The 27,806-nt window shown below is 40.4% G+C and overlaps 1 protein-coding gene across 1 annotated transcript in view; it reads right to left on the bottom strand.

Moving 5' to 3' along the window:
* Window positions 1–3,495: 3,495 nt before the first annotated feature.
* Window positions 3,496–27,806, bottom strand: part of nxph4 (neurexophilin 4) — a gene marked incomplete at both ends in the record, with an annotated part of 40,754 nt that continues 16,443 nt past the window's right edge. The window contains one exon of the mRNA XM_079217731.1: window positions 3,496–4,308. Within this exon, the coding sequence (XP_079073857.1) occupies window positions 3,496–4,308 (813 nt within the window). The remainder of the gene's footprint in view (window positions 4,309–27,806) is intronic.

Consider the following 27,806-nt stretch of genomic DNA (forward strand, 5'->3'; position numbering starts at 1 on the left):
GTATCTCCTCCCTGATTATGTTTGTGTTTGACGTATTACACATATGTTGATTATACATGTATAGGTTGATTAAACATGTATGTTGATTATACACATATTTTTGTTTTATTGTTTTTATGTTTGTGTTTGACGTATTACAAATACGTTTATAATCTTGTGTTTGTGTTATTGTTTTCTTGCTTTGTTTAAGCATATTTTAATTTTTAAACTCTGCGGAGAAAAAAGAAAAGAGGGGCGGGGTGAGGCCAGTGACAGCCGGTCAGTGAGAGCCGGCCGGCCGGCCGGCCCGGTCCCGGCGCCGGCTGCACCGGGAGCCCTAGAGTCGGTCGCACCGGGAGGCAAGCACCGGGAGGACCGGCCGCACCGGGAGGCTCGGGGCTCGGTCTTCAGACGCTTGGCGTCGCCGTCAGGCCGTCGGTAACAGCCTCCTTCGCGCCGGCTCCAGTCTTCTCTGAGTCGGGTTGTTTGTGAATGCAGCCCAAAGTTTGTGATAAACTCCATCTAGTGCAGTAAACCACTGCGATCATCAGCAGACACTCGGATCTCTGTGGTCACATCAAGTGCAGAATCTGACGTGAAAAATATTCAAACGGGCGGAAGGAGTCACGGGACCCAACATCCGGTTTTCAAAATACTAACTGATATGAATGTGTTCAGAACATTTCTGACCACATCCAAACATCTTAACTGTAACAGTACGTTGTGTTTGACATATTACAATATTTCTGTAAGACCAGTACAGTTAAGATGTTTGGATGTGGTCAGAAATGTTCTGAACACATTCATATCAGGGCAAGCGCCTGAAGACCGAGCCCCGGTGCAAGCAGTCTGAAGACTGGCCTAACAACGGCGGGCAAGCGGTCTTCGCCTCCCGGTGCGGCCGACTCTCAGGCTCCCGGTGCGGTGGCCGCCCGGCCCGGGCCGGCTGGCTGTCACTGGCCGGCTGTCACTGGCCTCACCCCGCCCCTCTTTTCTTTTTCCTCTGCAGAGTTTAAAAATAAAAATATGCTTAAATAAAGCAAGAAAACAATAACACAAACACACGATTATGAACGTATTTGCAATACGTCAAACACAAAGATAAAAACAATAAAACAAAAATATGTGTATAATCAACATACGTGTTTAATCAACCTATACGTGTATAATCAACGTATGTGTAATACGTCAAACACAAACATAATCAGGGAGGAGATACGTTTCTGATCAAACGTAATTGGGAATGCGTATTAGTTCTGGGGGAATGTAATTTTTAGGAGACAGGGTTGGTAAGGGTGGAGATTGGGATTGGACCTATGATTTAGACAATCACCTTCGGGCAGATTTAAAACAAATGTAAAAAAAAATTGTTATGAAGACCAAGTTCTGAGAATTTGTGAACTTCATCAAGACAACATACAGTATTAACCCTTTCTGTTCATACATTTTGATGAAAGTTGTACAGTGCTGGCACGTACGGCTGATTTGTAATGATTTTCTTTTCACTTTAGACGGTTGCTGTAGCACCACCATCAGGACCACAGGACCACAAAGCAAGTAGATGAAGTTTGGCATAGGAGCTTCTGGCCGGCCTTTAATAATCTGGCATGGAGAAAATGGATGAATTAAAGATAAGAACATTTTGGGGAAACATGAAACATTTGGCATCATAGAAAATGATGTTCTGAATGTAATATTTTATTTCTGATTGGCGTTGCCTCGTGCTTTGACATTTTCCCATAATAGAGGTTAAAAGAGGTTACACGTTTTACATGTATCTGTAATCTCAGTGGATTAAAATGGCGGCGTCAGACACACACACACACACACACACACACACACAAACACACACACACATACGGCCACACACAAAGGAGTATAAGCATCTGTCCACAACCATAGTGCAGTGATTCTTCACAAACCCACTGCAGAGAATCTGTGTCACAAAGAGGGGAACTCTGGAGAATCTGGGTTGCGGCGACTCCATCAATCTCTGTGTCCCAACTATCCACAGCAACTTGTGTGAAATACAACGACTTCCCTGGACCTCCATTTCAATGTCATTGATCAAAAGCATAATAGGCTATCGAGCCTGAGTGATATAAAGATTTAAATAGCATCGACTGTATGTTTTCTCAAGAAAGAAGAAATGAGACATTTTGAGCACCATTATAGTCGGATCAAAAGTGTGGAGAGCAAAGACCCAGCAGGCTGTGTTGAGAGAGAAAAAAGGGAGTCTGGGAACAAGGAAAATGAGAAACAGTCTGAGAAAGTTGCAAAGTGGAGGCGCTTAATCTAATCAAGAAAGAGGTGGGTGAGTTGATCTGTTTTCAGTTTTTGTTCCTCTAATCTGGATGAATGTATTTATATATATAGCAATGATGAGACTAGCCTGATTAATTTTCCCATAAATTCCTATTTTTGTAATAAAGAAAACAATGATGAAGTAAATAGTTCTAAGTAGCTGAGATTATAACAGTAATACAGCAGTCAATACATTTTGAAAAAGCCACCTGGTGGTTTTTGCTTGCTCAAATGTGCAATACTTCCTTTGCTTGCACAATCAAACAAACAAAATATGTCAGTCATATTGCCTCCAATACAATAATTATTTTTCTTTTCAGTTTCAGGGTGAATGTAATTAAAAGCATATCAGTTGCCTCCCTAGGATTCAATTACTGTACACACCAACTCCCTCAAAAGGAGTTATCATCATTTTAAGAATGTTTCACGGTTGGTTTTCAAGTTATAATTCAATTCTCCCCTTCAATATGTTTCAGAAAATTAAAATTACATATCTTCACAAAGAGCTTTGGCATGAGCTCCCAATCAGAGTAAAATGTAACTTAATTCATAATAGTGTCCTTGCTGAGTTAGATAACATGAATATGCTGCACAGCTTGTGCCCTTCAATTGTGCTTGTAGCTCTGAACAAAAACATTCACCCAGTAAAAGACAGACAGTTTAAGAGATTTTAATGTGCTTTTTCATACAGTATATTGTATGCATATCCAGCATAGCATTTCTCATACATATAACTCTCTTATAATCCAGGGAAATGTAGAGCTGAGAGGATGATTAACAGTCAGTCTACCATAAGATTACTGTATGTCTGCCATACAGTGAGGGCACAGCACAGCCGCCTCAGAGGCTCCTTTTGTACTCGGAGGGCATAATACTGATGATTCCAGCTGTTTTCAACCGAATTCTCCAACTGCAAAAAGTAATAACACTGAGAAACAAATATCTAAAAACAATAAGTGTGCTGAGGTTGAGTACATTATTTACAGAAAAAAGCAGACGAAAACAGAAGTTAACAAATACAAAGTTGGAAAATAAGTCAGAGAAATCAGCCAATCCTAACCATCCATAACTCGATTATACTTGATTTAAATCCACAATTCACAGCAGTTTAGAGGCAAAAAACTGTCCCCTGCTTCTTCATCGTAATCAATATGACTATGATTTCCATCATTATCATTATAATCATCATCGTCATTAACATTGTCTCCTTTTTTATCCCAAGTAAGGGTGCTCACTTTGGAAGTTGTAGTCCGGACACACTTTTTGAACCAGCTTGTAATCGATGCTGAAGAAAGAGATGAAGATGCAGATCACCTTGAAGGGTTTGGCACAGAGCCAGGCAGCGTGGGACTGGGTGTGCTCCGTGAAGCAGGTCTGAGAAGGGTCGTACAGGCAGGGTTTGGGCTTCTTGGATCTGTTGGTTTTCTCATACTCCACCCGACAGTTAAAGGTTTTTGTCTCCTTTGGGTCAATGGTGGTCTGCTGGCGCTCCTGGATCTGGACGTCCTGCTGGGTGTGAGGGTGCATATGCTGGAGGACTTCAAACTCCACCACTTTGGTGGGTGGCACGATACTGACCGACACGTTCCCCAGGCTAGACGAGTTGTGGCGGAAGTAAACAGTGAACGTCCCATTGATGTGGTCCACAATCTTCCCTGTCACCAACAAGCTGAACTTCATGGTCTTGACGTTGAAGTAGAAGTCTCCCCAGCCGAAGATCTTCTTGGTCTTCTGGGATGTCTTTAGTGAAGGCTTGCGCTTAGAGCGGTATCCTGTCTGGTCCAGGAGCAGGGACTGGTTCCGGGAGGAGTCGTATGGGTTAAAGAAACTGTAGGTGGGTGGCTTGGATTTCATGGGTGTTTGGTCAATTGAAGTGGAGAAGACCCGGGTTTGGTACGGAGGCTTAACCACTCCCCCTGTTGATCCTCCCACTGGGCCTCCACCCATGCCATACGGAAGTGTCTTCATCACAGACCCCACTGGGCCCAGTTCTGAGAATTCCACCTGCTTCTCCAACCCTTGGACCTGGAGGAAAGAAAGACAAAAGACAGAAGAAGAAGAAAATGTTATTGACAACAGGCCAAGGACTATTCAATTTCAATTTTCACATTCTGCAGTGGAAAAAGCATCAGCTGTTTTAGTTTAATCTCCATTTATATGTTTTGTCAACACTACAGTTAGCCACAACTTGTACAATACAACTTGTTAAAACAAACTGGCACTAGTTTAAATTATATTAAAATGCCAGATTGCCGATTGTTTGAGACATTAGAATGAACATCAAATGACAACCAATCAGGCGGGGAAACCGGCCCAGTTGAGGGTTACCAATTCGGGGTTCATATCTGTCTTTATCCTGGCAACGTGTGTGCCGCATTAGCCACAGTGCAGCATCATGGAGCATTTAAAGGGTTCTGCACTTTGCTTAAGGGCACATTACTCGTTGGCAATATACGGTACATGTAATACTAGCCCTTACAAAGCCAGAATACACTGCTCTCAGTACTGGAAGTTGAACCAGCAATCTACAACCTCTAAGCCACGCTGAAGACATCAGTTATTCAGAAATGTACATTCAATTTGATCTTTAAACTGGACAAAAAAGCAATGTCACATTTCGTTTCACATACATTATCATAATCCGAAGTGTTGTATAGGTCACTCCTCTTTTTTTTACCTCTCGTGATTTTTACTTTCCCGAGCATCCAAGTTGTTGGATGTTTTATGTTTCATCTCTTGAATTCAAGAAAACAAAACCATCTATTTTTGTTAACAGACTTTAATTTTGTTGTCAGTGTTGCTCCGGAGAGAAAAACAACTCTGCATGTAAGGTAATGGATGTGAGCCTTTGTTAGTTCAGACAGCATTCTGCCTTTAATCCACAGCCTAGGTGGTTATTCACGGGGCTGATTGACTAGAAGTTTTCCTCTGCTCTCTTTCATGTCTCATCAATCACATCACTGCCATGCTACCACCCATATGCATATATGAGCGCACTTTAAAACACACACACTGGAACACACAGGCGCATTCGCACACATGCAAACTTAAAGCTCAAAGCTGTCATGAAGTGACAGCGAGAAGTATTACAGCTATTCGGAGGGGTTACATGTGCTTCCCCTGAGGATGCATTTGGATAGAGTTATAAACTGTTCGAGTGGATAAACAAACCAAAAAACTAATGAAAACAGCATTTCAAAACAAGTACAGGATCAGATCTTTGTGTCTTCTCATGCAAGGACAGTTTTTGTCTCCCTTCATTCTTATCGAGGGCAGTGGAACCGACAGGTTTGTGCCAAAGCGCTCCTCATCTTTCATCAATCACTGAACCTAATAATAACTCCATATTACTATTCGCAGAGGCAACAGTGCAGCGCTCAATACAGCTCCTAATGTATTCAGTCGTTCAATTAATGTATCTATGTCTGTTGGCTATTCATTAACATGCCCGCAGAGCTGATTTCTAAGTAGATTGATTGAGGGGAAAATAACTGAAAGTTTATTGACTATAGAAGGAATGAATTACCAAAAAACGACAGGTGTTGATAAATGACCAGTGACTGGGATAATGACCCACTGAAGATTTTTAACAGACCTCAACTCCCTTTGGTGTCGTGACAGGAAGCCTATGCAGTGGTCTTGCAATTTTAAGCTGGTGAATTGGTGATGTGAGCCGACTTTGGCACTGACAGGTAGGAATAAGCCACAGTTGATGGCAGAAAAACACCCCAATATGTACAGCAACAAACAGTGTGTACAGCGCATGCAAGATAGGGACTTCCTGTGAATGCACTGTCAGCAGTGCTGTCAGCTAGCTCCATGTGTTGCCATCTGTCAGACTAACACTGCTGGTGCAGTCCTAATCATTTCTCTTGCTGATGGCACGGAGCTCGAACTAGCACCATCATCATAATCCTTAACAATCTTCAGCGCCAACATCACGCTAGGAACCTCAACCTAACCTTCTGGGTCAACTGTATGAAGCTCAAAACTTATTTTGTGAAGGGGTTTGAGGTCGGCACGGGTCTTTTTGAGGGGGAAAAGCAACTGTACACAGTCAGCAACTTTAATAAACATCGATTGAGTGGAAAAAGATGAGTATGGAGAGAAGGCTTCTTCTTCTGTGGCACGAAAGTAATAAAATGCCAACAGAAACCAATGAATAGATGGACTTTCTATTAGCATAAATATGAAATATTTTTTGTGCTGGACAGTAAATCCATTTAAAGGGTGAGGATTTGTTAGAAGAAATATCAGATATCTTTTCTTGACATGAAATCCATATGCTATAGACTTTTTTGCAAAACAGCGGATGTTTGCTCTAAGGTCACATCAGGCTGCCGCAACTGGCGAGAGATTGACGGTTTGAAAAATACAGCTTCATGCTTTTCTTCCCCCTCAGCCTCTATTCAGTTAGGTTACAATACGCGTAATTCTCAGCCAAAGGAATGTTGCTGGGGATGTTAAAGAGCCTCGAAAGCCCCAGGGTGTACACAGTAGATACACTATACATACACACTGAGCAACTCAACGAGAGAGAATATGTTAAACCCATACATGCGTCTATTCAATTTACAATAGTTACTTGCATATAAATATACTGCAATTCTGGGAAAAGCATATATTAGCATGTGCATTACTTCAAATGTATGTTTTTACAATCTGCAATCTCATGTATCAATTTAGTCTTATTTATGTTTCATAAAGTCTTCATGAAGTACATTAGCAGGTAAGAACATAGTATCAGAGTAAATACAGTTTCAATTGCATAAAAAGGCTGTGTGTAACTTCAAGGGAAGAGGCTTTTTTAGGAAACAGAAGGTCTGCCACCTTTGTAATGATAACCACATTATCTCATTTTGTTTTCATTTTAAACATGCAAACATAATGAATACCAGAAAAGGGTACTTGCTATACTATTTAAATTGACCATTTATGGTCAAGTATATATTGTAATTACAGTGGGATAAACCAAAGATTTTATGTAAATTAGGCATTCTTCACAGATGTTTTGTCTCCGATTAGGTCATTCATGTTCGCTTGCGCCTTTGTGAGACTGTACTTAGTGACAGCGGTGCTTTTAATGCAAAAATCCCCATAACAAACAAATGAAAATGTCATTAGTCTTGCAGGTATTTCGTCATAAACATAAGTACTGGATGAACTAGAAGTTGGGGGACATGTGGTCGGATGGACAGCCCAAAAACATAATGCCTCCAGCCATATAAAGCTTCTATATAAAACATTATTCACATGCTTGTTTGTACCAAATTTAAAGGCAAACCATTCAATTACTCTTACGGCATCTCACTCAAAAGAAAACCTCATGGTGGTTCTAGAGGAACAATCAGGAGATCATGGAGGTCTTTAGGATTTATCTTCTGGGGAATCTCTGTCCAAAGTTTCATGTCAATCCATCCAGTTCTTGACACTGCTGACAGAACGCCAGCATGGCTTGTTATCTGAATCCGATGAATCCTTTCCAATTTATTTGATCACATTCGATATGAACCAACCGTGCCATGAAAAACAGCACCATTAACAGAGACAAACCATCTCAGGGTTGTGTGACTTTTAATCCATTAAAACCACTACAGTGACTACATAACGGTAAAGGAAAACTTGACTTGGGGGTGATGCCTTGGGTTGTGAAGCTGAACACACATCAACATGGCATTATTGTTTTCCTCCATGTAGGATTGAGATTCCTGTTTGGTAGCATGCGATGGAATAAGCATAGTGGTGGACTTATACATATGTATGATACAGCAAAACTCAATAACAGCACAATCATAGAAAGAACAATCAGATTACAGAGCTTAGGAGATAGAGGGAGATAGTGAAGAAAATGTTATTAGCGGAGAAGTGAGATGAGGAGCGGAGAGAGAGTAAGGAGATCTTGTACATTTTCTAGGAACAGGGAACATTAATCATCTGTAACTTCATTTGGAAGTTCATATGAGCAAAAATGCATCTTTAGTTGCTGCAGATGGGACGCCTATAACCTACCTGGAAGTACATGCAAGAATGAAATGTAGGAAATGTTCAATGAGGAGATTATGAGTGTAGCTCAGACTATAAAGACAGAAACAAGTATAGGCACAAATACCGGCAGAAATAGAAGGGCTTAGAGAGAGATAGAGAAAGAAGACTGAGCTGTAAAGTAATTCACACAAGCGTATTAAATAAGAGAAGGTCAGATGAGCTATAGAATTGACTGCTGAAACCTGGCATATCACATGCCACCACAATTAAGATCTCTTTTCATCATTAAGGAAGCTTTGGATCAATGGTAGCACCTCTGCTCTCCCTTTCTTTCACACTCTCTCTGTCTATCGGGTATCTGATCCTCCGTCAGCCAGTTCGCTCTCCCTCCCCTTCATCCATAACTTCCACACCGCCTCGATAGCGAGAGTATTCAGAGGGAATGGACTTTGCTTACCGGCTCCCCAACACACATTTGACTTCCTTTCTTGCCTCCCGCCCTCCGATCCTTCCCCCTCAGAAGGACTGATGAGAAAATGAAAGCTGCTTGTCTCAGAGCTCTCTCTCCCGGGCTTGTTTCTTTGTTTAATTGGAGTTTTATTGGTGACAATCAATTCATTTATATCTGTGCTCCAGGCTGCATTGATCTGCTGTCACAGAGAAGAGTCAAATGTACAGTTCCACTCCCACCACTCTACAAACCACAGACTCTGATGCCAGCTACTGACTTTTACTGCTTTACTGCTTGTTGTGATTAGAAGCAGAAATGGATTTTGTTCTTTCACATTTTTCAGGTTAACCTCATAGTTCCTCGAGAGAAGTAAGACAGGCTGCAAAACTATTAATAAGCAGTGAGAGGACGCACCTTCAGGATGAGATGTTGAATGCACATCAGGTGTTACTTTGAAGTCACTGTTTACCTTAAACGCTCCCAAATGCCATTAATCTGTTCAAACTGACGGTGGAAAAGCCGAACATCTTAAAGTAAGAAAAGTACATCTTACTATAGCTCTGAACTTCAAAGAGGACTTTTATTTTGAACTACACCATTGATATGAGGCATGAGTTGTGTTGTAAAACCCTGTAATCTCAATGACTGTTATTTCAGCTATATCATTTCCATGTTGGATATTTAGATAATCAGTGGGGAAAAGCAACTAAATAAATCTTCTACTCTTAAGTTAAATTTTGAGGTACTTGTACTGTAACGGAGTATCTCCATTTTATGCTACTCTACTGCTATATATTTTACTTCACTACATTTTTTTGGCAACATTATTTACTTGTTACCTTGCAAATTGATAATATTAATACAGAATATAATCAACTAAATAAATAAATAATGTATTGTTATAGATTAAAGCAGGATACAAAGCTGCACCTTTAGAAACATTAGAGGGATGAAAAAATGAATGCATAAATAATGAGAATATCATATTATTATTATACAATATTATTCTGAAATGCACTATTCTGTATACTGATTACTTTTTGTACTTTAAGTGTATTTAGAACTGTTTACTTTGTAACATTTTGAATGTTTTTACTTCTAACAGAGTATTTCTACACTGTGGTATTACTACTTTTGAGTACATCTTCCACCACTATTAATAATACTAAGATCCTGAAAGCCTTACAGTGACTGGGGAAAAGATGATTATTTAGCTATAATTTAATCTCTACAGGACGTCATCTCTGCTTTTCCCCCATGATGCAGTTATGTTGGCTTCACTGGGCTGTGACGTCCGGTGCACGCTGGGGCAGTTTTTAGCAGTCAAGTGTGAAGCAGTTGAGACGAGGGTCAGCACCTCTAAATCAATGTTCAGCTGCCCCAAGTGAAGGAGTTCAAGGATCACGGAGTCATGGTGACAGCTGAAGGTAAAATAGAGTTCAAGGTCAACAGGTGGATTGGTGCACCATCCGCAGGAAGCAGCAAGGATGCTAAAAAGTAATCTGGCTTGTATTCCATAAACGTGATTCATCTTGATAGCTGTTGCAATAGCTAACTGATTGTTATTGTACAGTTATTTAACAGCTTCAAGTGGATTACCACCTGGAATAGGGCCAAAATTGGATTTGCACATCGCCTGGAAAAGGCAGACTTGGATATCTGAAAGCCTTCAGTCGGCAACAGACAGGCAAGTCTTCAACAGGTGACCAAACAGAATCAAACAGCAGGACATCTACAACAGGGCAGGGTGTCCCGGCTCACCTTCGGGGGACGGGTAACGACCTCCAGAAGATTTGGTGAAAGGACATTTCATAATTTGACAATGTACTCATTGCTGCTGAAACAATTAAATAAATGTGTGAGGCAAATAAGTCAGAGAATGCTGAATTAAACATATCTAGGAGTTGGTAGTGTAGATGTGTTGGTAGAGTGGTACTATGACTGAGACATGTTCAATTCTACCAGTAGTGACGACGATCATATAATAATGAAAAAAAAACTCTTCTTCCTTCTTCCTAAAAAATCTGAGAACTGAAAATGACATTTAATTACAAAAAGCAAAATAAAGCCAGGAGGAAAAAAGATAAACCAGTAGGGGCAAAATGGAGAGAAAGGGGGACAGACAGAGAGTGAGAGAGAGGGAAAAGAAGAAAAAGAAAAAGCAGTAAAAGCGATTTCGCAGTCCAGTGGTGTCGCTGGATTATCATGAAAATGAAAGCTACTGAGTCAGGGAGTATCAGGGAGCAAGGAAATGGAGCCGAGACAGATAACACAGTAAGGGAGAAGAAGAAAACGAATAAGAGGACGAGTGTAGAGAAAGCAAAGAAGTGTGTAAAACAATGTGAGGGGAAAGTGCAAAGAAAGAGAGAAAAGGTAAAAAGACAATATATATACGACACACAGTGAGATTATGAGTGCAATAAGACAAAAATGAGAATCACTTCACCCCATAGAGAATAATCAGAGGTTTCTTGAGAAGTAATATCTGTAATATTGTTTTGAGAAGACCAGTTCTGCTCTGAAATATTTTTTTGTTAAAGTTTTTCCAATGTATCAGGCAAAATGTAAAAAGTATGCTGGTTGATCATGAGCAAAAGTTTCAAGAATATGTACTTTCTGTATAGGTCAACATCTTGTAGGATATAGAGCAAATACAGCTTCATTGGAGTTGTTTGGGGAACAAGCAAGAGAGAAAGAAGTGAGACAGTACTCTCTGCCATCTAAAGTCTGGATAAGAGGATTTATGAAGGTATTGTGTGCTAGCTTAAGTGTTATATGCAGGCAATATTGCACAATATTGCAGATGCCACTAAGATTGGACTGAGAGGGAACTGTAGAAATCCCTGGTTGGCGTGCAAGGTAACACATGTAGTAAGAAATTCGACATTTTCGCAATACAAACCTTCAAGACAATTTTCCTTTCTTCTTTGCTTTGGTACTTTTAAAGGTTTTACGTAACAATTAGCAGGTCTTAAATTGAACTCATGATTTATTTTGGAAAATATTATATTTTTTGTCTATCACCATCTCTAATCAAGCAACAAAAGGCAACCAGACGAAAGGAAGTCTGCAACAGAAATCCAGTGGAGGCAGAGGTTGTACAGGTTGGGGACACAATATACTGCTTTACAGGATTTATGTTTACCTTTACTATTACAAAGACAATCTACCACCTTGCTAAAAGTCACTATAATACACCATTGGCCCCATCATGCACAAAGACTGTCATGTATTGAAAGCTATAACACGCCATTTTGGGAAACACACCATTTTGCTTTCTTGTCAAGAGTGAGATGAGAAGATAGTCACAACTCTTTCCGGTAAACATAAGCATAACGCTACAGCCAGCAGCTGGTTAGCTTAGCTTAGCACAGTTGCACGATAGAGTGCTGGATGACATATTTTTGTAGTTAGCATCGTGCTCTTTCAACAAAAAGCCAATGGTATTTTTTCTTCATTATGCCGTACAACAAAACATTAAAACTTCTTAATTGTGTGTTAACCACAGACCCTATTGCAGGTATTTAAACAAAAATCCATTAAAAAAAGCAGTGAGATAAGGGAATATAAGTTAAAAAAATTATTTTAGGACTCATTCCTGCAGCACTATATTGCAGAAAACATCCTATCAGCACATTTAAAACCCACAAATCAACAGATTAAATCTTGTTTGTTTAATCCATACAAAAACAATGGAGCATATACAAAGAATTTATGGGTAATGTGTTTTGGAGCAGAAAACTTCTTAAAGGGACAACAAACACTCGGCTAGCTGTTTCTAGTCTGGCTTAAGCGTTTAAGGATAAACATGACTGTGTTTTCGATCATCTCATCTAAATCATAGTAAAAAAAAAAGCAAGTAAGTTTATTTCCCAAAATGTCAAACTATTCCTTAAAACTTCCCCATCTTTGCTACAATCTACCACTCCTTTTTACTTTTACTCATTAAGATCAATGCAGTTATGTTTTAAACTGTCTTTGCATCATAAACTCCTGTCAACTATCCCACTCGTAAACCACTTACCTGATATCAGACAGAATTGTCAACTAATTTTCCATCTTCAGTCTCACATTGTGTCCAATCTATTGATTTGTGATTTTCCTAAATTAACAATCACTAGAGGACCACATATATGTCATTTTAATTCGACGCAGATGCATGATATACCCACTGGTTTTGCTGGGGCTTTATGAGTAGAGCAGAGAAAAATAAAAACAAACTACAATGGTGGGTAATATTAAGACAACATGCCGTCGACAGCGCACAGCTTGAAGTCGCTTCACAGCAACTTGACAACGATGATGGACCCACCCCCTGGTGCTTATCGGCTAATTGATAAGCCCCACTGCTGTGCTAATTGGCTCAATTGCTTTTTAGTCGAGAAACCGTTGTTTCATGTCACAATGCAGATTTAAAGCCCTGGACCAAGCAAGAAAACTACTCTAGTGCACATTAGTATTACCATGCAGTGAATCACAAATATAAAAGTAACGGCCACAACCAAACACTTGCAGTTCGGAGGATGAAATGAATACTGCCTCTAAAGCACGAGGCGATAAAGTGAGGTCATGTAATCAGAATCAGAATCAGAAACCGTTTATTTGCCAGGAATGTTTACACAAACGAGGATTTTCTCTAGGCGGAAGGTGCATATACTCACATAGATTGACTCCCCTAAACAACTATATCGCTCTCTTCAACACCACCTGTTGTAAAAACAGGGTGGGATTGTGGAGCTATAAGATATTAAGAGGAGACTGCACAATTAACCCCTGAGCAGGAATCACTGCCACATAAGCACACATTCAGTGCCAACGTTGTGAGTGGGAGTTTTCAGTCATGTACTGCTGGAGCCAAATCAGAGAAAACATGAATCCAAAATGTTACAGCCGAACTTAAGTCTCAAGAAACTAAGAAATTAAGAAATCAAAATGTACCAACAACCTTTTCGGAAGATCAGTCAGGCTTTGGTGTATTTATCTACATATGGTTAATGTTGGTCACTATGAGGGATATTGATAGAATTAAAACAGTAGCTGACACCTTGTGGCGGGATTGGTGTCCTTAGGGCATAGAGTAATGCCTGTGGCCACTCTCATTGAAAGATAAAATGCACTTTAACTCTATAATCATTGACATTCATTTCATTTCATTCAAAGGTGCAAGATACAGGATTGGGTGATTGTTTTCAATGAGAGGAAAGCTTTTTGCATGCTTTTGCGTTGCTGAGCGCCTTTTTAGCTCAATGCGTCTTGCGTTTTTTCAGCAGCGAAAGAGTTGAAACGAAAAATCAGATTGGAAAAGTGCTTAGATATTGTTCTCATTGTGGTGACATGTTCTGGAACTACATGACCAAAAGTAGTTACCATGATCTGGCAAATCAGTGTGGTACTTGAGATGTCGGGTTAGTTGTTTTCATTAATGTAAACTGTACTGTACTGTGCACTTTAACCTGTTTGCTGCTGTAATCCTGAAATTTCCCCACTGGGGGACTAATAAAGGAATATCTAATCTAATCTAATTGTTAGGCAGCGTGCAGATAATTGTTTGGGTGGCTCATACGGTGGTTGCCTAGCCCAAAAAAACCCTGAAAACTGCTAAATGCTCTGTCTGATCAGGTCCTAACAATTAAGTCACATATTTTGTTTAAATATCTACATTGGTAATTATGTAGAACATAACACTATTACTGCAGAATATCAGAATCAATGAAAAAACTAAGAGACACTTCTCTATCAAAACAAAACAAAATGTATAAAATAGAAAATAAAATTACAAATTGTGGCTCACCCTTTAATCTGTGTTTTAGAACCAGTTACCAAACAGGACTGTGAAAACACAGCCAACGCCCCATGGTTTCTCTCACATCTCTCTACGCCGTCTGCTGAAAGGTGGACAAGAGAGGCGGTGAATACAAACTGCAGTTTGCTTTATCTTTAAAGTCATTAGAAGATTTTGTTCTCAGGAGCCTGACTTTAGTGGCCATAGATCAACTGTGTGCAGGAGTCCTCCCTTGTTCCTCTTATCTTACTGATCACATCAGATCAGCATGCCGGAGTGTTTTTGCCTGGCTGGCTGGGTGGGCAGACTTCCCACATGTCTCCAGTGATGCCACGGCTCCTGATCAATCACCCAAGGCAACTCTTTGGGGACCCGCCGCAGAGCAAGGGAGGGACGGCGGAGCGGGGAGGCATTGGTGGATTGAGGGTGTCTCGTTTGCATGCGGGATGGCAGGCAATGCATCAAAAGATGACAGCTATCCCATTCTTCCTTAAACAAGAGTGGTGAGACTCTCGCTGGCTGTGCCTGAACTTTAATCATTCATCTAAATAACTGTTGCAGAAGTCTGAGGGGGCCGGCAGCCAGGCAGGCTGCTATGGGTGTGGGGAATATGAAAACTGCCGTTGCGCTACTGAATTGCTCATTTGTAAATGGGTAAACATATATTTGACTCAGATTGCAAAAGCACAAAAGCACTTGTCCTCATCACCCACAACACCCCCCTACCTCTTCGCTCCTTTCTCTCTCATAGATTTATGTATTGAACTAGTTTGAAATTCATCAAGGTTTGACTGAGCAGGTTCGGAGGAGGTGCAGGGTGCTCAGGCTCTGGCAGCATGAGCGACGTGCAGAGCGGCTAAGTGACAGTGATTGATGCCCTCTGTGTTGAGCAACTTATCGAGCGCATATACACACACAAACTACGCAAACAGATAAACAGCAGAAACATTTGAGATGAATAAAGAATCAAATAAACACAGGGGAATGGTAAAGAAGAGGAAGAACCACCCCGCCCCTCCCCCGGAACTATCTGCATAATGACTAGACGAGATGGAAAGAAGGAGGGAAGAAAGAGGCAGAGATTCCCAGCGGGTGAAACTGAGCCTGCGAGACGTCAGTTGGTGAGGGATACATGGGACACATGGGTCTGTGACGACTCCGACAAGTCACCCAGGCGGCAAAATAAAGCCTGGCTTCCTCACATTTGTTTCCAGTGCTCATCAGTAGGAGAGCCGGATGACGGATGGACTGGCGCTGGGCGCAACGCGAGCGTGTCAGAGTTACTCACCATAATAAAGACCTGCTCTTTTTCCTTTGCTTCCCTTTTCTCTTTTTTTTTACCTGCCTGCGGTCTCACTGCCTACAACCCATTTAATTTATTTTTTAATTTTAATCTGCCTTTGTTTGTCTTCCTTCACCCCTCATTTACTTCATCCTTCCTTTACTCCATCTCTGATCTGTATTCCATCCCTCATTTTTTTTTCTTCATGATTTTCCTCATCCTGCTTCCTTCTACATCTTTGTCGTTCCAATCATGCATGACTTTAACATTAAGACGGGCTCCTGATTTTTTCTTCCGTAATTATTTTCTCTTTCCTAATCCATCGCTCTCTCAGTCCAACATTTTTTTTTTAGCCTCCTTTTCTCCAACAACTCATTCACAACATCATCCTCACACTTGATCCATTCCTTCCTAAGGTGCATCCTTCCTACATCCACACACCCTTCCATCCCTCCTCCCTTCCATTCCTCCTCTCCAAAGTCATACACCGTTAAAAGATGCACCTTTAACTTCATCCCTCCATTCGTCCTTCCTTCCCACTTTCCTTGCATATTGCTGCCAGGACCCAGGCCTCCCAGTCTGTCTCCCTGATTTGGGAGTCAGCAGACTTTCTGGATGTAAAAGGATGATTAGACAAAGATGAAAAGACTAAGCGTTTCCATTTCTGCTGCTTCCCTGCTGTAAGGGATGCTCTCTATGCTTTTGGGAGCTTAGCCAAGTGGGGCCGTGTGGGGTTCAAAGCTCAAACCTGTGAGGAGATGCGCGGCTCTCCAGTTTGGGGCACACTGTCTTCACCGGGGCTGATGGCAGAGTTAATTGGAGAGAAAACAGTAGGAGGTGCCAATGAATAAATCCCCTCAGAGGGCCTGGCAGCAGGACACGGTGGCATTCCCCTTTCACGTCAAGGTTATGCACACACGCTGAAATACACACCTGCTACTGAGGCTGCAGCGACAGCGGTCCTGTAATATCATTTGCATAGAAAGCACGAGATTAGCTCTGCTTTATTCTGTGCAAGTAATTTGATTAAAAGGAGCTGGAAATAACACGATAGATAAGATAGATGAAGATAAGACAACACGTACACATTCGAGCGCACAATATATGGCAAGTTTTCTCCTCTACTGCCTTTTGGATGCCTTTGCCGGTGTATAAATCACCCAGCTTCAAGGACGCAGCACTGGGACCCCTAACTGGGATCTTTCACATCCACCATCTGGACGCAGAGTGCTGACCAGCGGCCCTGCTCTCATTCTGTTCCTCAGTACGAGCAGCAAGATGGGGGTATGCTGGAGATGGAAACCTAATCAATCCAATGACTGCTTAGTATGTACTGGGCTTAATAGAAAACTTCCACTCCGGAGATGAAGAGGAGTCGAATAGAGCAGTAATGATATTTCAAAAGAGAGAGACAGCGGCAGCAACGGACAAAAAGAAAGCGAGAGAGGCCGCCAGCGTCTCTGCTCATCCAGACCTGTCGCACATATTCATTCACACACTGCCTCCCTCTCTTCTCTTCGCTCGCCCTCCTCCAGAGACGGTGTCTTTCCATCATTCGACTTGGTTTCACACTCCGAGACCCAATATCAGAGTAGATATGAACAGATAAGAGAAACACATGATTGTCTTTCCACAGACAATTGTGTCCACTACGGTTATTTGTGTCACGCTATCTGTTGGTGTAAGTAGGCCTATATCTCTCTGGCCCGCCTGTCTGCCTGCCTGCTGTCTTTCCATCAGGCCGAAAACATTACGGAGGACAGCAGTATTCCTCTTTCGCTCCATCTCCACCTGATGGGACAGACGCTTTGTTTCAGCTCAGGTCATCTCACCTGCTGGTTGCTGCCCGGTGGCTCATCACTCGGTCATTGTCAACACCCAGATGTGCACACATACACACACACACACACACACACACACGGAAATCATCCTTGACGACAGATGCCCACATGCATCATACACACATGTGGTGTCAATGCTAAAGCCTATTCTTCAAATGTGGAAATCAGTGAATTATATTCTGAAAATGTATTTACTTTATCACAGGGATGAAAACAGGGCTTCAACTAATGATTATTTTATTTGTGTTATTCATAAATAACTGAGTAATCTGAAGATTATTACATTATTATATTGCTGCATTCACATAGAATTATGTAGACGGGAAAAACAACTAAACATCTGAAGGAATGACAGGACGGCATGTTGCTAGAATAAAGTATTTTAAGTCAAATTCATTTGTGTCTAATATTGTATGTAATTATTCTACATATGCATGTAGCTATAAAATGCAGCTTTCTCTTAATATTCTGTCGCAAACTTAAATCCCTTTCTTCGGTCTTAGCAAGCTGTGGTTGTAAAAAAATATTTTTTACTTTGGTTAATCTACCACCATTAACAATACCCACTTAATTTACCGTTTCGTTCTCGCCCACTAACATGATCTTGTTTGCCATCATTGTACCTTCTGCCTGAATCCATGTAAATAGAGCATTCATCTTTTGGTCTATAACATTCCAGGAAATAATGATATGATAATTAACGGTCCACCTAAAGATATTTAGTTAATTATCACAAAATAAATATACAAGCTGCAAATATTCACAGTTGAGATGCTGGAACGAGGCAAAAAAATCTAAACGGATGGGTTGAAAATTGTACTAATTGTTTTAGCTTGAGTTGAAAACATCCCAAAAATCCAATAATGACATAGACCCCTCCTGCTAACTGAATTGCAACATTACCTACAGTGGGCAGTTGAGAATAACCCATATTGTTATGTCAATATCAATACGATATTGATATTGATGTTTAACAAACCCAAAATGATAGTGTTTTTAGGTTCACACATATTTATTAGAGACACCTTTAACTGGGTTATACTAGAGTTGTGATCAAGAAATTAACTGAGCAGGACATTTTACAGATCAGGGGGCGACTCCTCTGGTTGCAAAAGGATGTCCGATTGTATGAAAGTCTACGATAAAAAGGACCCAACTTCTCACTTGATTTTTACCTCCGTAAACATTCTAATGGTCTCAATCGCTAGTCTCAAGTCTTCGATACAGCATTATGCTCATTTAGTAATTACGGTCCCATTTAGAGTGAAATAGACCATAAAGCATCACATAAACAAATGTGTGACCTCACAGGGACTACATTCACTTCTTTTAAACAGTCTATGTTCAAGACCTTTAAACATGATATTCATGTAATAAGAAATTGTAATATGTATTCTCAATACATTCCTCAATTTAAACAAATAGGTCAAAACTAATGTTGTCCTCTCATTGATACATTAGCCAAACCTAACTTATCTGACTTCTGCTAAATGAAAACCTCTCGCAGTTGTTTCTCCGATAAAGGGAACATGTAGCGGAATATTTGTATAGAAAGGAAAATTGTGGCACTGATATGATAGTTACATTTGTATTACTGACCTGCGCTCAGTCACACTGCTTGTGTTGATTCAACAGCGATAAAAGGCTCTGGACAGACCCAGACTTGTGACTAATAGTCCAGCAGGATCTGTGGTTCAATTACCGTGTGGGGCAGTGCTCCTCTGTCCCTGGGCTAGATGCTTAACTGCAATAGCTTCAGTAAACACACACACACACACACACACACACACACACACACACACACACACACACACACACACACACACACACACACACACACACACACTGAAGCACACGCCAGAGCCCACGCACACATACAGCCTTTATAAATGTGATGTCACTGACCAAAGGATATCAACACAGATACATTTCTCTCCCTCGTTTTTTCCTTAAAGATATGTCCAGAAGAAACATATTGGAAGATTGGATATTGGCACTATCTAAATGAATGTTTTCAGGCCCTGGGGAGGCAAAGGCTCACTGCACCGTCTGGGTCTTTAAAAATCATGTGACAGCTGATGAAAAGCTTGTCTGTAGCAGCTTATCCACAATGAGTGAGAAAACTCAGGAAATGAATAGTGACCTATGAAGTCAATTCCAGCACTTTCATAGAAGTCTTCTGACAGTTAGTGGGTGCATCCAGTTTCAGCTTCACTCGGCTGTTACCTGATCTTTTTGTCAAGTTTGAATCCATCTTAAGTGAACAAACTTGTTTTCCCAAAAGATGTCAACAACATTGTGTTGCACAGCCTCTGTTTGGCCAATATTTGATGAAACACCTTCTGTCAACAAAACCAGCCGTGCTTTGGAGCGAAATTTGGTGAATGCGACAAAAGCATGAGAATCATTTTCTTTAGGTCCCCCACTGGTCCAAGCAGACCTACAGAAAAACAAGACAAAACTGAACTGACTGACAAACGCCCACCCGGTGTAATAACACAAGAAGGGTCTAAGGATCTGGCATGCTTCCAGAGCAGATGGGTGGGTTGGGTCGGGGAGTGGGGTTGGCCTTGTGGGTGGCGGGTGCAGGAGAGCGCCAATCTGTCATTTCTAACAAGCTAGGAGACTTGCAGCCAGGGCAGGTCACAGACACAGGACACACACACACACTTGTCCGCTGCTCGTCCTTACGCGGGCGTCACATTCCAACTGTGGCATTCCTGCTAATTAGAACACAAATTAATGATCCAAGCAAGTGAGACAGGCTGACTCTCCTTCCCTCCAGTCAACATTTAGCCGTCCTCCCATTTCCATCTTCCTCTGCATTAGCTTCTCACTCTTATTCCTCTGAATCCCTTTTCCTTTTTCTAATTTGGCTGCCGGATTTGCAGAAGGATTTGGAGAAAATGCTCATGATTGGACGAGTAAAGTTAGCCATTAAGTTAAACCCCACATTGCTCTGCCCCTTTTGTCTCTCTTACATTTTTGTTTTCCATTAGCATGAAATGATCAGTACATAACTTGTAAAAACTCTGAAAAATCATGTATGTGACTTGAACAAGTGCTGGTAGTTCCTCTTCAGAGCTGCACTGCTGAGTAAATTGCTTGTTCTGTGATTGCATCTGGTCCTCTTTCAGGAAGAACAATGATAGATTATGTGGCAAAGTCACAGAAAACAACAACAAACTCGATCTGGCAGTACTCTTCAGCGGTCCAGGACACCTTGCCCGCGATGCATCAGTGGAAGGCTGACCTTGAGGGCTAGGCATTAAGGTCAGGAAGCATCATTAGTCCTGCTTCCCCACTGCACCGGCTAAGAATAGGAACACTAACACAATCACTCACTCATCATCTTCATATATCTTTCCTTTCTTGCTTTTATTTCGTTCAGCAATTCATTATTTTTGCTCATGGAAAGAATAAAACAATTAAATATCCTATTGTAGTAGATATGGGTGTAAGTGGGATTAAATGAGCAGAAGAACGGTTATGTACATCAGTTCTATATTGATAGATCCATATGGAACTCTTTTTTCTTTGATACTCACAATATAATTACTTTCTCTGTTTTGCCTCTCTCTCAGCCTGCCTCATAATTATATTACATATACAGAATAACTTTTTTCTAGCATTGACTGTTTCATATTGCTACATGCACCACACACATATTGTTACAGTTAGATTCCCTCCACATGCCGAGTCTTACAACAAAAATGTCCTTAAGGTATGTTTTTCAGGGACTGAAGTATGACTGCTTTGATTTATTTAAATAAAAGCACCCCCTCGTTTAACTGTAGTACGTTGGAAAAAAACACCTGACAAGATGTGAGACAGAACATATTTTTTTTAAACAAATCCCCTGCTGGTAACGGCCCACACCCTACATCTCTGTTTCCTTCTCTTCAGTCCCAGTTGGCGCTCTGGCTCACAATCAATACCTTTCACCACTAAGCTAATCTGCAATAATAAAGGCATTACAGACGGGGGAAAAATAACACAAAATCTTATTAAATATGGGAGATGGTCTCTTCTCTTTTATGTCTTCCTGTCTCTTGTTGCCTAGGTGAGCAGGAAACCGCTCCATTGAACAAATCACAGTGGTTGGATTGATCTTTAAATGTTCTGTGATGAACAGGCTCAGGATCAGGGACGGTATTGTGGGATACAGGTAGAGTTTGGAGCTTAGCATTCTACCCAACTCTCCTACCAGACATGTATATTTCACAGAGTTGTCTTTTATATTCAGTCTGTGGCTCACTGGAGCACTCATCTTTATTTCATTTTGAGGCATTTTTTTTAATTTTAGCAGAGTTTTGTTTTTTTGCGGCCTCCTTCTCTTCCTCCTCTACTCCCTCCATCCTTCCTGACAACCCCCTCTGCTGACTGAATCAGTAATGACATTATGCGTCTTCCACTCTGAAGCTTTCAGAAAGCAAATACTAACTTCTAGCAATCGGATTTCTGCCCTTACAGCACTGGAAAGAAAAGTATTCACAGGGGGAAATACACGTAAAAATAAACCAACCAGCTGTTCTGCAACTCACTCTTTCATTGCTGTTTAGAAATGACACATGAAATAATATATACTATTTTCAAAGTGTCTTTTAACAAGTAACTATCACAAATATTTCTTTGGTAAAAACAAAAAACTGAAAAAGCAAAAAGAAACTATTTGCATGACTATCACGAAGAGTAACGGGTAAAATGTTTTAGGGGGGAAATTGTGATAGTGAACCTTTAAGGTGTTTTAATAAGATCAGTATAGAGTAGGACATAATCAGATATTTTACCTTATTGAAAGCTGCAGTAAAACTGCATAAAATACTCCATTACAAATAAAAATACTGTATTTAAAACTGTACTATATGTAATTAAGTAAAAGCAAAATTTACAGCAGGCAGAATGTACTTGTTCTCAGTGCTAATATTATACTTATTATATTATTATACTATCATAATATTGGATGATTATGTTTGATGTGAGTAGAATTGTAATGTTGTAGCTGGACTATGTGAAGCTAATTGTAGTTATCTTATGCACAGTACTAGTGGTTACTTAAATTGACTGTATAACACTGCATCGCATTTTGTATGTTGATTGCAGATTTGAATATGCATTATAACAAATACGCTGTAAATATGAAGAGTGAAGACGACACTATTTATTCATATTCCAAATGTGGAGAAAAAGAAAAGAATTGCATTAATTAAAGTCAAGTACAAGTACTTACAATTGTACCCTACTTGAGTGAATGTTATACTTTTTGAGACAAAAATGGACATAATTGTCATGACGATATTGTTCTCTCCATCTTTTATCCCAAACATATGAATCTAAAATTTGATGTTGTCTCTGAATCCTCACACCTTCTCCACAGCGTCTACAGGGACTTTTCTTTCACATTTCTAAGCTATCGCCCTTTCCAGAGGCCTTTACGAGTGACTCGGAAAGGACGACGAAGCTTTTCAGATTGTCTCATTAAAGTTGGCTCGGTCTCTTGGGGCAAATTAACCCACAAACACAACAATCTAAACACTCTGTTAGCTTTGCCAATACACCCTCAAGTCAATACAACCACCAGCCGCCCACTCTTTATTTACACTTTTGTTTGTTGTCTTGGTATAGCTGTTCACAGACCCCCTGGACTTTCCCAATTAGCTGGTGATTGAAACGTAACACTTATATCAAATTCATCCAGTGTCAATTTACTATAGGAGAGTAGCCAAAGCTAAATTTACCAGACACTGTGTACAAGCTGCTGCTTCCATCAAAAAAATGTGTTTGGAGAATTCTGCAAAATAAAATGCAGTGTGGATGTTTCTTCTCTGGCCTCTACTGCTGCACCACCTCAACCTTTTCCAATAAGAAGAAACTGAGACATCTAGTCATCCAATTTTAAAATATAGAGTTTTGATTTTGATTTGATTGAGCAAACCTTTCCCTAAGCTGTTACAAATAAGACACAACATATATGCACTGTGAACACATGCAATACACGCTCTTCAAAATCAAGATTTACAAGTGGAACACAATACAACTAAAGCTGTATTGCCTGGTGGAGGGAACTTTATCTCTACTGATTATATTTTCCTCAACTTTCTAAAAGCATCATTTCATAAACTATTACAAGTTCCTCACCGTAACTTAAATAACACTAACAAAAGACAGAAAGAAAGCAGATGACTGAGTTCAAATGATTGAAACACAGATCTGTTAAAACTTTCAGCTGAGCAAGTTGCTGCATAATATTAGTGAGAACACTAATTTGAGCAAATTTTACACAAACTCACAGAACTCGAAGGAGACATGAAACATTTTCTTTCATGTCTCCTTACATTTGAATAAATGATGAGCTTGTTATGAAATAGAAACTGATAAGTTGAAAAGTATCACTGAGAGTTTACAGAAAAAAAGTGATTTTAACATTAACTATGTGGCTTATTTGCAAAGCAAAAATAGAATGGGTGACTTACAAAGAGCACAAATATCAATATTGAATCATTAGCAGTGATTTGAAATAATCAAACAAAAATAAATTCCTCATGAACAAGTTGATTTAATATCTTTCCACAAACTGACACTGACTCATGTCTTATGCTCATCTCAAAAATCCACTTCACTGACTTAATGAAGAGCTTGGACTGCATTTTTGCATTCCACGATGCATTGTTGAAATTAATGTCATTTAATTATCTGCCTGCAAAATAATTGTTCTGATGCCTAAAAAAGAAAGAGGTAACAACAGTGTCACATATACACTACTGCGCATAGCCCTACATTTAGAAAACATTTGCCACTTCAGGGATCGATACCTCTTTATCTAATATGACATTCAGTCTGATCCACAAAACAAGTCCGGAACTATTTGGCAACAGATTGTAATCTCCTTTGCTACAATGAAAAGGAAACGCGGGGGTTTGATATCTCAATGATGCACGAGAATGAAACCATTAACTAAACCATTTGGCGACAGAGTCTAATCTTTGCTACATCAGAAGTGGTAAATGAAAATGGGACGGTGGGTTGATATCTCAACAAAGAACATTTGTTATCACAGATGAAAACAAAATCTCGCCAAAATAAAATCATTGTCGAGGCAATGTGCATAAAGACACCAGAGGTGTTCGGTGCAGCTGGTCGGTTAAAAAAACATGGTTGAAAACCTTAAAAATGATCAGAAACACACAATTTAAGAACACACATCAAATCCCAAAGCCTTTTGTAATCCATGTCCTGTGAGAGATAATGACTGGAGCAGGTAGTGTATCTGATATAAATATGAAAAAAATGGTGCGGGAGGAATATGAATTACAGAATTGATATGGGTGACACACGGGGGCTTGTGGGAAGCACTGACCTTGTGGATTAAACATCCGAGAAAATTACAAAAAAAATTTATCAGCAAAATTCATTTGTAAATCTCATTTTAATCTCTATTTAGTGGATGTGGCAATCTCCAAATAATGCACATCCAGTTAAGTACAAATTGCTTTGCCTGATGAGATTTTGTAAGATGTGATAAACCTTGAGGCACACAATAATGTAGGAGCGCAATTTGTGTATGCATCATTTTAGACATTACTCTAAGGTTAAGTCCTCAAGTCCATCTCAAGAATAATGTTCAGATAGTAAACTACGTCATAAATTATGTGTGTGTGTCGCTCTGGAAGCGAGCGATTACTCATTCAAGGTCTACACAGGGATTGTTGATACCAGACTACTGCACAGGTACGTATACACACTAGTATGTTATTTTTTTTAACCTTTTGGCAGTTCTAGTTTACAAGGCAACAGGGTAGTCAATCTCTCACAGATATCTTTTTAATCTCTTTCTTTCTGTCCGTGCGTGTGCATGTGTTTGATTTATGTGGCTCAGCAGGCCATCAGGACACGAAGCCGGCCCCTCAATACTCTGCAGTCTGATGTAGCAAGACATGAGCTCACGCTGGCCTGCTTATCTCCACTACAAGAAAACATCCGACCACAAGGTGTGACGGAAAAACAATATAAAGGAAGCGAATACCTGGAAAACAAGAGGACTTGGGATTTCTGACGAGTAGAGGAGGAGGCGGGACAGAAGGGAGAACTAAACAAGATGCGAGCGGCTCTGTGAGGCTGAGCTTTGGCAAAAAAAGAAGAAGAAATGTCAACTGCATAGTAAGAGGAAAAGTCAACAGATCACCAACATCATTTTAATTAATCATCTGCGCATCATGTTTATCTGCACAACATTTTAATGTGATTCTTCTAGTTGTTGTTGAGACATTCAGTGTCAACCAATGTGGAGGACCCAGCAACATGCCACAGATTGACCTTGCACCCTAAGGTAGTGGACTTCAAAGGAAGTCTTTTCCTCATCCACCTCTGTGTCACCACAGTGTGTGCATCCCCCTGCCCATCTGCCACCAAAAGTCCACCGGCAAAGAGGCGGCGGGCCTCATGGAGGGAACCAAACACCGTTCATCTGCACACACTGCAATGATACAAAGAAAATTGGGAGAAGTATTCCTTTAAGGCCACATTAAAAACACCAAAATCATTCTGTTTTGCAGTCAAAAATCAATATCAACGTGGTTTTCCAATTGAATGATTTTTACTCTAGAATAAAAAAAGATATGGACCCCAGGAGGACAAACCAAGTTGTGAAAGCTAGTTGGGATCTAAGAGAAGAATATAAAATAGTAAAATGAATGAAAAAAAAAATAGCTATTTAAAGAACAGCAGATGAGAAGGAGTATATCAGAAATGCTCCTTTAGTCATCGGGGCTCTGAGTGGGTGGGCCCGTGTTCGTGTTTGATTGACAGCTGAGCCAGCAGGGGAGTGGAGAGACAATGTAAACAAACAAACAAATGCAAATCATGTCTGTCTGTGTAGACAGAGTAGCAACAGTCTGAAGAGACTGGACACACTGCAATGAAACCAAAAATATGAAATATAAATTTTTCCCTTTCGGGTATTTTCTCTCAAAATAGCACACAAGACACGTAATTTACAGAGCGGATCTCTACCCCGGAGCAGAAAGACACCCCTAACAATTTAATTTCAGACTTTAAATCCAGTAAACAGAGAAAATTGGTTTACAACTGAAAAGTTTGGAACAAGAAAAGAGAATGAAAGAAATACAGACTTGGAAAATCCTGTAGTGTGTAGAGGATGAGTCGAATGCATCACAGAGCTCGCAAATTAACTTGATTCATTCAAGCGTTCACTGCCTTTTCATCCCTAAACTGTAGTTGGTTGAACTTCACGCAGCCCCTCATGCAACAAATTTCACGAAAGCAGACATGCACTGACAGTTTAAGGTTATTTTTTGTCAACTTCTCTGCCCAAAGTCATAAGTAGAAGAAGAAGAGTTTGATCAGCATTGCCCGCTGGGTCCTTCAGGAGGTTACACTGATTCTGCTGATGCCCTCCTTGTTTGTGCTGCATTACATTGTTCACACTCTCCTCAGCTGAACATACAGAAGCACAGCTGTCTGCGGAGAGGCGTCCAGCCTCTCAGTGGTGCAGCATATGTGTCCGTTTCTCCGTCTGTCTGTCACTTCCCAGCCCTCATTCTCTGTCTGTTTCTCTAGGTGCCACATTATGTCGCTGTCACTGACTGGTCATGTCGCTACATGCAGGTTGGGGCCTGGTCCAAGTGTCTACCGACGGGAGAGGGGGTAAGGGGGTGACATCCACTGAGTGAAGTGAACTGGGAGTTCAGGAAACTGGTTCTATCTGCATTTTTTTTGACACACAGAGAGAAAGCTATCTCTTTTTTTCATATGAGTGTGTGTGATCCAGCTGCGACTCAGAATGAGGCACGAGGACAACAGTTGCAGCTTTCTTTATTAAGGTCAGATCCTGAATTTGCGTCATAACCTGACGTTTCATACTTGCTTGATGCAAAAAAAAGCGGAGTTGTTGTGAACTAGCTGGTTCTGGTTTAAAACTATATATTTTTGCTCGTATGGATTACAACTGTAAATCTTTCACAATAAAAAAGAAAATCCAAATGAATGCGTGACATGAGAGTAGTGTTTATCATGTGAGCTGTGTAGAATTTGAACTGAGCACCGCCCGCCTCATACTGAATTTAAACTACAAAAAGACTGCATTGCCAATATTTTAACCACTTTAATCCACAAGACCGTTTTGTTGCCTTTTTTTAGGTACATTTACTGATAAAACAAAACCAA

The sequence above is a fragment of the Taurulus bubalis genome, assembly GCF_910589615.1.
Source record: "Taurulus bubalis genome assembly, chromosome: 5".
NCBI lineage: Eukaryota > Metazoa > Chordata > Actinopteri > Perciformes > Cottidae > Taurulus > Taurulus bubalis.